Raw genomic sequence first — 12,764 nt, 5'->3', positions numbered from 1 at the left:
TTGGCCAGCACTGATTGGCCAGAGTACGGAATTCGGCCAATCAGCGCTGGCTCTGCTGGAGGAGGCGGAGTCTAAGGTTGGACCAGAATGGAGACTGGTGTGGAGCGATCTTAGACTCCGCCTCCTCCAGCAGAGCCAGCGCTGATTGGTCGAGTTCCGTACTCTGGCCAATCAGCGCTGGCCAATGCATTCTATTAGCCCGATGAAGTAGAGTTGAATGTGTGTGCTTAGCACACACATTCAGCTCTACTTCATCGGGCTAATAGAATGCATTGGCCAATCAGCGCTGGCCAATGCATTCTATTAGCGTGAACTGAGTTTGCACAGGGGTTCTAGTGCACCCTCGGCTCTGCTACATCAGATTGCTACATCTGATGTAGCAGTGCCGAGTGTGCATCAGATGTGTAGTTGAGCAGAACTGGCTCAGCACTGCTAAGTCTCTGCATTCGCATAGGAATGCATTGGCCAGCCTTCGGCCAATCAGCGCTGGCTCTGCCGGAGGAGGCGGAGTCTAAGGTCGGACCTGAATGGAGACTGGTGTGGAGCGATCTTAGACTCCGCCTCCTCCAGCAGAGCCAGCGCTGATTGGTCGAGTTCCTACTCTGGCCAATCAGCACTGGCCAATGCATTTCTATGGGGAAAAGTTAGCTTGCGAAAATCGCAAACTGACAGGGATTTCCATGAAATAAAGTGACTTTTATGCCCCCAGACATGCTTCCCCTGCTGTCCCAGTGTCATTCCAGGGTGTTGGTATCATTTCCTGGGGTGTCATAGTGGACTTGGTGACCCTCCAGACACGGATTTGGGTTTCCCCCTTAACGAGTATATGTTCCCCATAGACTATAATGGGGTTCGAAACCCATTCGAACACTCGAACAGTGAGCGGCTGTTCGAATCGAATTTCGAACCTCGAACATTTTAGTGTTCGCTCATCTCTAGTGTTCACCTATTTATGTATTTGTTAAAAAATAGAATAGATTTTCTGATTATTTTTTCAGTGAGTTTTTCACAGAGTTTTTTTCTTCTCGGTACTCCTAACAACCCAGCCATTTTCTTCTTCATTCAGCTTTAAAGGGGCAGGATACTGTGGATGACATTGTTACACAAAGTCATATACACACAGCTATACTCCAGGTTTCAATAATAACCGATCACAGGTTTTTCACTGATATCCAAACTAAGATACACATGATCACATGACGTCATGGAGCAATGTAAACTTGCAAGTTCTTCAGTCTTTACATGCACACAGCTTCACACCAGGTTTCCATAGCAACCAACCTATTCTTATGGGGCCACTACACAATCAAAAAATGAAATATACCCATGCGAAGCTGGGTCCTTCTACTAGTGATGTATAATATTGTGGGTGCCAGAGGACGTAAAAGGTCTTCTTTAGAAGGAAGTTTGATAAATGATAAATAATGACAATCCTGACTCTGGCATACTGACCACACCTCTGGTCAGACTGAGATGCGATATGCTGGGCTTTTACTTATCATGTCCCCTGATAAATCCTATTACAGGAAACACATCGGCACTATATTAGATCCAGGTCACTGGAACCTTCCTATTGTTCTTGATAGAACAATTAGCTTGGTAGCCTTACTTATCCTAGGTTCTCTCATAATAAGAACACATTAATTGCCCTCTTCAAGGTAACTAAGGACTACTGGTTTGGCCTGGTAGTATTGACTTATACCATCTGTATACCACAGATATTCACAACAGCTATTTGTGTCCGTCAGTATGCCAATGCTGGTTGTCAGGTTATGCCTTTTTCCTGGATCCAAACTAGGTGAAAGCATAAAGAGCCTTTTTAGTGCCCCCTATTGACATATGCTATCTGACACACTGATGTATTGAGAGACTGTGATAGTTTGTGGTTGGACTGGCCCTGATTTGTGGCCTGGATTACAATAGTATAACACTGCTCAGGCATTATTTTAGAATGACTAATAAAAATTTAATTTAAAGCATCACTTTTTTTCTGGGAATTTATCTCTGAGTAGAGTGGTTGGGTCTGATGTATTTACCCTTCAGACTACCATGCTTCCTTAGGAATTTTGATAGTAACTTAATTCAATTAAAAACTTGCCTATATGCTGAAAATATTATAAATGATACCCTGACACCTACTGATCGACTAACCTCAACAGAAATGTCCTTTTGTGTACAGGTCACAGCTGATTCTAGTCATTGGCTGAACGTGTCACCTGACCACAAAAAGAACAGAGAGGTAGTCATGGACTACATTTAAATGAGACAACCTTTTCCATTTACACTTTTCCAGCAAACAGTATATGCTAGTTTTTAAACTGATCAGAAAGCCCAACTCTTCCTGGCGCCGCCTTGAGTGGCTGCCTCGATACAGGGCTCCAAGCTGGGAGCAACCTTTATCTTTCCTTTTCACTCTCTTTGTCTGTATCTTCAAGAATCCTCTAACTAAGCAAATTAGCACTATGAATTAGCAACTATAAATCAAATGGAAGACCCTGTGGAGTTTCTATTGTTAAAGCATGGACAATGACTCAAGACCTGGAGTTTTTTCCTGTTGTGCACATGTGCCTGTTACCATCCCCCCACGAGCTAAGAACCACATGGACACCATGCGGCAGGCAAAGCTGGAGGAGAGACCTGCAGGAAAGTGTGGACTTCTTCTTTCAAGGAGATGATTTTCTGTGTCTATTGCTGATGTGGGAAGATGCCTACAGCAAACTGGTATTTTTTTCTTTTACTCTGGACACATGGGACTCTGTTACAACCTGGGAACCTACCATCACCCACCTACCCCATGTGTTTATGGAAGCTTGGCAAGAGAGCAGCACCCTGTCTACCTGGATGGCTTCAGACTTCTCTGGGCAGCAGAACACAGTGGTAAGAAGAAAGGAGGAGGAGGGCTTGTGATGAAGGACATTTGGGGCTTTTTTTTGTGGTTATTGGACAATAGTGCTGAAGCAAGATACCGAACTATCAGCTGTGAGCATGAGATCTCACTACCTACCAAAGGAACTGCCACATGTCATCATGATGCATATGCTGCATATGTCCCCCACCTCTGCAAAAAAAACCATTTTTTGCCTGTTATATCTACATGCTGTGACCCCCCTCCTCATGTCCTCCAATCACAGTCGGGCTGAATTATTAACATCACTTCACACAGAGAAATAAATGATCCTGCAGTGTGTCTGTGTTTCTTTTTTAGTTGCTGATTCCTAGGATTTCTCTATCTGCCATGAGCTTGTATGTGTTTTCTCTCTTGTTATATGCTACTGTACCATCTATGAAACTTTATCAGTGAAATTTCCCCATTGTGGGACTATTAAAGGATTATCTTATCTTATAATTGAATGTCAGACCACTAGATAAGAGTGACATAGTAGCGCTTTGGAGAAGGCTCAAAAAGCAAAATAATAAATGGAATGGGTGGATTTCAGTACCCACAAAGATTATCATAAGTAGGGTTGTTTAGCTTAAAAATATAAATAAAGGTAATTGAGGGGTGATCTAATAACTATGAAAAATATATTAAAAATCAAGGAAGCCATGCCGTAAATACCTTTGAATAGGATGCCACTGCTCAAAAAAGTCAGTTTGCAAAATTTCTTTGCTTCCAGATATTTTTACAATAAGTGGTATTAATGAAAAGAGAACATTTTTAGGAAACATAGCAACTCACCTACAAAGTGGTACACCATATAATGAGTCAGCGTAGGGTGAATTCAAGGAAAACATTAAAAGCTTGACCATTGTACTAACTGTTGCAAGACATATTAGAAAACATGTTTCCAACAGTTTGCACTGTTTGCAAAAAGCAAAGTCTATAAAAGGAATGGTTTTGTGAGTATGGTGTTGACAGGCATGTACAAAGTCTTGACCTTTAAGATGAACTAGAAAGAAGATTCTCCCTAGACTGTGCTGATCCAATCAGATCGAAACAGCGCCATCCACAGTTGGGATGATACTGACTTGGCAGAATCCCGCATCATTGCAATTAAAGGCTTGTTGGAAAGTTGGGCATGATGTTCAAGAGAGCTTCCCTTAGAGGGTAGCGTGCAGAGGCAGCGTTTCCCTATTTGCATCCCAGGAAACAATTTTGCATGTTCTTCCAATGATCCCCCACGGTGGTGCAAAAAAGGGTTTTACAAGACTCCACACCCCTACAGCGTGGTCTCTCCCTAAGGAGTGACAATATCCCCATAATCTGGTCTAGAAGTCCCTCACCTCTGTCAAAGTCAGTTCTCCCTAGGCTGTGTGGATGAGATCTGATTTGATCAGATTGAGACAGCGCTGTCCACAGTTAGAATGACACTGACTTGGCAGAATCCTGCATTGTTACAAATAGAGGCTTGTTGGAAAGTCGGACATGATGTTCAAGGGAGCTTACCATAGAGGGCAGCATGCAGAGGCAGTGTTTGCCTATTTGCATGCCAGGGAACATATTTGCATGTTCTTCTCAAGATCCTCCATGGTGGTGCAAAAACGGGCTTTACAAGACTCCACACCCTTACAGGGAGGTCTCTCCGTAAGGAGTGACAATATCCCCATAATCTGGTCTAGAAGTCCTTTACCTCTGCTAAAGTCAGTTCTCCCTAGACTGATGAGATCCGATTCGATCATGGTTGTCTCCTCCTAAGGATTGACAATATCCCCATAATCTGAAGATTGTGAGCCAGACCTACTCATTCAACATCAGTGTCTGACCTTAAAAATGCTCTTCTGGAAAAATGGGCAAACGTCCCACAGACACACTGCAAAATTTTGTATAAAGCATTTATAGGAGAGTGGAAGCTGTTTAAAACAGTAGACACCCAGTGTCTATGGCAGCCGTCCAGTTCCTGAGAGGCCACCTTCTTTAAACAAGCGGAATCAACCTAGTACTAGAATTAAAGGGGTTGTCTGAGGTAAAATGCAAATAAACCCCTAAACTAAATCCCTTCCCCCTGCCTAACTTCTTGTTTACTTTTTTTTTTTTTTTTTTTTTAAGTATAATTAACCATATCCCTGAGTTGGTCATGTGACCACCCCAGGGACACTTTCTGATAATCTGGTGATGTCCCATTTCACGGCTTCCGAAAAAGAATGTCAGCAGTGCTCCCCATCCCCACCCCATCAATACTTACGTGCCTTTCTGTCCTCTCTTCTTTTCTTCAAGTGCTTGCTCAGTCTGCAGGTGCCTACGAGACTTGCGCAGTAGAGATGGCACTCCATTTCTAGTGCACAGGCCTCTGAGGTACTTGCAGTCCGTGCACGGGCAGAGAGAAGAAAAGGAGCGTCTCCAGACTGCGCACAGTGAAAAGGAGGAGCCATCTCTCAGAGAGGAAGATAGTTACCTTGGGAGGTCGGCATAGTTCGTTACTTGTGAAGGGCTAGTAGTGGGCAGGATAGCTTAGCTAGCAGACCCGGGGGTGGGGGGGTGTAACAGAGTGAGAGAGGAGGGTGAGCAGTAAGACAGAGGTTGTATAGAAGATACACAGGAAGCTAAATAGTAAGAAGCTAACACCAAGTAAACAAATCAGAAGATGTCAGGAGCTCCTAGAGAAACCCAGAAATCACTCAAAACACTGCTAAAAGTATATAGGTGTACTTTTAACCCATTAATAGCACTTAACAGACCTTTTTGTTCAAAAAGATTTTTTGTCCAGAAAAACCCTTGCAGAAAGGGTAAGTTCACATGTTTTTTTTGGTTTTTTTTTCCGCTAGCAGAAAAATTAACCCGTTGAAGTCAATGGGAGGCTTTTTATTCAGCACTGAAATTACACACCAAATTCCTCACCATTTAACTCCATGTGAATTTCCACCATTAAGGGTAAGGTCACACAGGGTTTTTTGGTTTGGAACCTGAGGTGGAGGCCACCTCAAGTTCCAGACCAAAATACGGGTAGCTGCGACTGGATGCCAGTGCAGTGCACTGACATCCAGTCGCACACTCTGCTCTGGATTAGGCCCAAATGAATGGGCCTAGTTGGGAGAGAGTGTCTTAAGGCAGATGTCGCAAGGTGAATCCGCCTTTCAAGAATGAGCATCTCGCTTCTTTTTCTGGGAGCCACAACAAACGGCTCCCGGAAAAAAGAACTATCCGACTCCCATTGATTTCAATGGAAGCCATCTTTTTGGTCAGGATTTTGAGGCCGTATCTGCCCAAACACAGCTTTTTTTGTTGCAGATTTTGTTGTGGGTTTTGTTTGAGCTAAATCCAGAGTTGAAGTAAAGCATAAATTAGAAGTATCAGAGCTTCCTATATATTTCCTATTCCTTTTGTAGCCATTCTTGGCCTTGGCTCAAAAAACTGTAATAAATTCTGCAAAAAAACAAACAAAAAACTGCGCTTCCGCCAAAGTGGGACCTTAGCCTGAAGAGTATTTTTTTTAGTCCCACAAGAAATGGGTGTGGAATGATTATTGACACCCATTTACTGAGGTAAATGATGCCTGAAGTGTATGCCAGTTATGAGCTGACATAGATTTATTGCAAGTCAACAGCCCAACAGAGGGTGTGTCTGATTTATGTGGAGACATACCTTCCATTGGTGCAGGATATATGAATACTAGCATTGAAAACAAATAGTGTTTACTGGTAAGGGCTGTAACAATATGTACAAACACACATGCATGCAATTGTTCAGAGTATTACCTTTTCCCATGTAATTCAATTCTTGTCCAATAAAGAGGCTTCATAGGTTTTGCAGGTTCAATTGCAGCTTTCCGACTTGCTCTGTCTTGGTTTATTCCTATTGTAAATAATCCAGCTGGCAATGGAGGTGGTAAATGTGTTTGAGGATGAGCAAAAGAAGATAAATATGTTGAAGCAGGATTAATTGAAGGTGCTGGTGGTAGAATAGGTGGTGGTGGAGGAGGTGGAATTTTAAAGTTATGTGGAAGAGGTGAAACAGATTGATTTGCTGCAGTACCTGGTAGTGGGGGAGGGGGAGGAGGAAGCGGAGGAGGAGGAGGAGGAAAAGAATTTATCATGCTACCTGGTAAAGGTGGTGCTGGAGGAGGAGGCGGTTGGGTGACTTTTTTATCTGAAAAAGCTGGTAGAGGAGTAACTCCACTGAGGTTAGGCAGAGGTGGTGGCAAAGGAAGAGTGGAGAGACCTGAAAATAATGGTAGTGGAGGTGGTGGAGGAGGAGGAGGAAATACAGAAGTTCCTGGAAGCGGTGGTGGAGGAGAAATTGCATTAATAGTTGAAGGTGGAGGTAAAGGAGGTGGGGGTAAAGGAGGAGGAGGGGGAGGAGAACAGGGAGGTACTGCAGTTTCAGTTGATAATGATGTAAAAGAAGGTGCTGGAGGAGAAATTGCAATTGTGTCTGAATGTGGCATATGTGGTGGCAACAGAAGATTTTCAGTCACTTTGTGTACTGAAAGTGGCGAAGAATTACACTGAGGGGCTACTGGAGGTGGAAAATGAGGAATTACTTTGAAACATGGCAATGGAGGAGGTGGGGGAATTAATGGATGAGGTAATGGTGATGGTAAAGGTGCTGAGGAGTTAAGTGGTTGTTTCAATTGCAGTTCAGATAAATCAGGAGTGATAATGGTAGATGATAATAAGGGAGAAGGGAGAGTTTCTTTGGAAGGTGAAACTAAACTTGATATCTCAGATGATTCAATAGGCGTTAAGCTTGAAGTCTGTTCTTCATTTTTGTGAGTCTGGGACCATTCCTTTGAGGGTTGCAGAGATGGGAGTACATTTACATGATCCTGAATGCATAGATTTGAGTAGAGAGGGGAAGACAGTGGGCACTGAATGTCCATATTAATATGTTGTACAGTAGTGGGAGACGAATGAGATAAAGGAACATCACTGCTATGAGAGGATGATGAAACCTTATCTACAGACGAAGTATTTTTTTCACAATATTCTATGTGGTTTAACGCAGTACTTGACAAGATCAAACAGTCAACTTGGGAAGGACTGTTTTCTGTGACTGGAGGAGGATTTAAACATTCTGAAGCAATGTTAATGGAATCAAACTTTACAGAGTCTGACTTCTGTTGCACAGATATAGAACAATCATCACATTGTGAAAAAAGATGCTTTCCAGATGAATTCTGAAATGTTTCTGTATGGAAGAAAGGCACTTCTTGTAGTACATAGTCTGTTACTGGAGATGTCTGCACTGATTTGCCTTGTACATTATTTTTTAGTGACATGTTTTCAGTACAGTCATTTGATGCAAACGGTTCAGAAGAAAACACACTTGGATCTTCAATTTCTTTAATTGTAGAAATACTTGGTTGAATATATTGCCTTTCATGTTCTGCAAGTTTAGCCTTCAAATCTTGTATTGTTTGTTCTAGTTGCTGTATTATATTTATGTGATCTTCCTTCATGTCCTTATCCTGCTCAAAAACATTGGATTAATTCTTAATGAAGAAAACTTTCGTTGTTAGTAAAAATAAATACATACATTCCAGTGGGGTCTGTCAGTGGGAAAATAAGTATCAAATTAATGACATTACCTTGTAGGGTAGCTTCTACACTTTCCAAAGATGCATTTATTATTTTGCATTGCATTTTCATAAAAAACAGCATTTTATTCTTATGCAGTTTAACTGAAAAGAGCTTTAAGGGCCTGTCTTATACTGCCAGGGTTGGTTATATAAATAATAAATAAAAGACTGACCTTAATTAAAATTAAGCTGCATGGCAGAATAAGAAAGTCATCTTTGGAAAGTTTAGAAGCTGCCCTGCAAGTCATTAGCCTGATACCATTTCTCTTGCTGACAGACTTCCTTTAAACAATTGGTTTAGCAATTTAATAAGGCTGGGTTTATGCAGCACTTTTTGAGGTTTGGTTTATAGCCATTAAATTGAAAACCCCTGGCCATTAGATTATAGGTTAAATACACTATACATTTTTGCAATTAGACCCTACCCCTACCCCTAAGTGTTTTTACATTAAAAACAAGCAAATATAAATAAATATCCAAAGAAAAGGCAGTCGTCCCAGTTTAAAAACTGAAAGAAGTGGGTTTATTCCATGTTGCGATGTTTCAGCTCAAATGAGCCTTTATCAAGCAGTGTTAGTAGTGGATACACAACAATATATTCTGAGCAGTTGATCTCTTTCTACAGTATATATTACAGACGTTTAGCCGGTTTAACATTTTTCACACATGCATAGTGGACCTTACCATATCCAATATGGCTAAGGTACAGACCCTGGGCTTCAGTGCGCATGCGCGATTATATCACTTCCGGACATGCACAGTACAGCTGTTTACATTATTGGGGCATATAGAATGCCTAAGGGATACAGGTCTGTACCAGTATGTGATATTTAATTAATATACTCATAAGTCACACCTGTTTGTAAATTGGATCAATTAAGATTATGGTTGTGTTTTTGACACATTAATTTTGATATTGGCATATGAAATGTATTTTTAACACCTGAACACTATTGCACTTTATTTGTGATTAGGCACATTCACATAAGGTAACAACAAGTATAAATTTGATATTAATTGTATTATTGTATCAATCATATCCACTTGAGAGATATATAATTGTTCCCTGTCGTCCCTACCAGCGGCACAATGTGGGGTATTTCGTGCCCCTGTGTGCTGGTAGGACAGGCGGAATTTTAATTAGCCATGTATTAATTTCACATGGCTTGTTCCCTTTAAGAGGGCACAGATACCTCCCCCCTGTGCGTTTTTTTCTGTCCTGTGTAAAGGATCGGACAGGTGGGGAGGACTCTGTGTCCTCCTAAAGAGAAAGAGTAAAGAAGAAAGTTTCAGGTACTTACCTGTTCAGACCTGTTCAGGTGTCTTCAATGATGCACTCTGCCCCTTTGGACTTCTGTGTCGGTCCTGCAAAGATAATAGGTAAGATTAAGGTTACCTATTTTACCCACCTCCCTCACGCGATCCTACTACCTTTCCCCGACATCCAGTCCTGCTGGGCTTCGGGAGCCGCGCGCAGCCAGCCGGCGTGTTCGCGCGGCTCCATGAGGGGAACTTCCGGTTTCGCGGAACCTTTCCTCTGCGTAGGAGGGTTCCGGTCGGTCGTTTGGTAATGTAACACCGGCAACTTCCGGTTTGGCTTTCGCCGCTCCGGGACCACGCGAACAGCAGCGTTGGACACTGGAGGTCCTCAGGAGCTTAAGGTACGTGCCAAAGTAGTTGGCTCAAAGGGGGAGCGTGACTTGAGGGGCTAGGAGTCTTATGAAGGGCAAAAGGAACGGAGCTCTTTTGACTAAGGCCACGCCCCTTCCGGATATGGGGCTGTAAAAGGAGGCAGGTTGCATCCCTCATTGCCTGCTAGTCTAATCCCTAGCTGGTTTCTGCGCTGTGGCTTGTGGTTTCCGCTTCAAAACTGCATTTATTCTACTGCAAACTCTGCTGAAGTTTGGTAAGTGGCCTGCAGAAGCTGGGTGAGTCTCCTCATATGGTTCCTTGAATGTACTCCTCTGATGTTTCATATTCCATGCTTAGGTATCGCTGAAAACTAGTTTCTATTTGTCATGTCTTCCTCTTCTACCCCCTCCGGGGATCAAGTGAGACGGAAGAAGTCTTCTAAAAGGAGACACCTGGCTTGCATTGATTGTGACGTTCCACTACCTGATGGTAGGTGCGGTTTTTTTCGTCTGCTAATTCTCCCAATGGTGGGAGTATCCTGAATGTCATTGTTTTGCCTTTAGGCTATGACTGGTCACGCTGCCAGCAATGCAGGGGACCTCTGCGGGAGGAACCCGTTACCAGTGATATGGTAGCATGGGTCAAGGAGTACATGGTGAGTACGGTTGCCGCAAAGAGGGGAAGGGTCCCCCCGGCTTCTAAGTATCCTTGTGTTTTTTGCAGGATGATTCTTTAAAGGATATCCGTACTTCACTGGCTCAGCTCACCAAGAAGCAGCGCGTGGAGAGGCGTTCTGCTTCACTGCCCTCCCTGGAGCGCCTCCAGGTGGAGGAGGTGTCCATATCATCGGACGATCAGTCCTCCTGTACCAGCAGACCAATTTTCCATCGGGAGAAGACTAATAAACTGCTGAAGGCCATCCGGTCGTGGGACCAGGTTGGCGAGGGGGAAGCCTCTGCGTCCACCTCTGGGAAGCGGAGGGTTTTCCAAGTGGACGCCTCCATGGCCAGCCTAATGGAACAAGAATGGAAGCAGCCGGAGAAGGCTTACGTCACCACCAGAGCTTTCAAAGCAGTATATCCGATTGATCCCTCCCAACTGGATCGCTGGGGTCCGCCACCCAAGGTGGATTTAGCCATCTCTAAGCTTTCCCGTCGCACTGTCGTGCCCATCGATGACGGGTCAAATCTTCAGGATTTGCTTGATAGGAGAGTGGATTCAACGCTCAAGAAGGCGTATTCATCTGCTTCAGCCCAGGTGACGGTGGGCATCGCCTCAACGGAAGTAGCTGATAAGCTTCAAGCCCGGCTGGACCGCCTGGAACGGGATATCGACTCCGGGGTTAACAGGGACGACATCCTGGCATCCATGGGGGAGATCCGTCTCGCTACGGATTTCCTGAGAGAATCGGCAAGACAGCAGGTGAAGCTGGCTTCCAAGGCCATGGCCCTCAATACCGCCGCCAGGAGGCCCTTGTGGCCCCATCCTTGGCGGGCTGATGTCGCCTCCAAGTTTTCTTTGTGTTCCCTCCCCTTTCAACCTGGAAAGGTTTTCGGCCAAGGGCTGGACGATCTGATGGAGGGATTGACTGATGGTAGAGGGAGATCACTACCACAAGCAACCAGAGAAAGAAGGCCTCCCCCTTCTAGGGGTCGAGGCTCCACGTCTCAATACAGGCCTCAACAGGGAAGCCAGAGACGCCCCAGATACCGTCCGAAGGGGGCGGGTCGCGGGATCCCCAAGGAGGACCCTAAGAAGAAGGGGTTTTGAGGAGACGCCGCTCTCTGTGACCAGCTCTCCCGTAGGAGGGCGCCTTTCAAATTTCCTTGTGGCATGGCATCTTCATATTCTGGACCCATGGGTCCTTCAAGTTGTTCAGCGAGGATACGCAATAGAGTTCTCCCATCCTCCTGTGGATCGTTTCATCACTACGCGGGTTTTACCAGCCCTACAACAAAACTGCCTGGAGGCTTCCGTCGCAGAATATCTCTCAAAGGGGGCCCTGGAAAGGGTCCCTCCTCCCGAAGTGGGTCAAGGAGTTTATTCACCCGTGTTCTTGGTTCCAAAGTCCACAGGAGGGTGGCGGATGATTATAGATCTTCGGTTCCTCAACTTCTTCATAAAGAAAAAACCTTTCAGGATGGAGTCCATAGACTCAGTAACCAGTTTCCTATTGCGCGACGAGGTCATGGTCACCCTGGACCTAAAGGATGCCTACTTACATATCCCCATCTTCCCGCCACACAGGAAATATCTACGTATAACCGTTCTTGTGGCTGGTCACAGAGAGCACCTACAGTTCACTGCTCTGCCATTCGGCATATCGTCAGCTCCGTATGTATTCACCAAGATGGTCGCACCAGTTGCCGCCGCTCTCAGACTTTAAGGCCTTTTCGTGGTTCCCTACCTCGACGACTGGCTTATAAAAGCTCAGTCTACTTCAATTCTCCATCACCACCTCCAGATAGCCATCGCCTTCCTCCAGGAGTTAGGTTGGCTGATCAATTGGGAGAAGTCAGAAATAGTGCCATCCACCCGGAAGAAATTCCTGGGGTTTGTTCTGGATTCCCAGAGCATGCAGATTTTCCTATCTCGTCCAAGGCGAGCAAAAATAGAAGCTTCGGTTCGGAGCCTTCTCAGGTCCCGATGGATCACCATTCGCACCGCCATGCGGGT

The 12,764-nt window shown here is 44.5% G+C and overlaps 1 protein-coding gene across 2 annotated transcripts in view; it reads right to left on the bottom strand.

Moving 5' to 3' along the window:
• Positions 1-12,764, bottom strand: part of FMN2 (formin 2) — a 241,998-nt gene that overhangs the window by 135,254 nt on the left and 93,980 nt on the right. For both annotated transcript variants that reach the window (XM_075267760.1, XM_075267761.1), the window contains exon 5: positions 6,634-8,345. In XM_075267760.1, coding sequence (XP_075123861.1) covers positions 6,634-8,345 — 1,712 coding nt within the window. The remainder of the gene's footprint in view (positions 1-6,633; positions 8,346-12,764) is intronic.

The sequence above is a fragment of the Leptodactylus fuscus genome, chromosome 3 (genome assembly GCF_031893055.1).
Source record: "Leptodactylus fuscus isolate aLepFus1 chromosome 3, aLepFus1.hap2, whole genome shotgun sequence".
NCBI classification, from domain to species: Eukaryota; Metazoa; Chordata; class Amphibia; order Anura; family Leptodactylidae; genus Leptodactylus; species Leptodactylus fuscus.
This window is presented reverse-complemented; position numbering and strand designations above follow the sequence as displayed.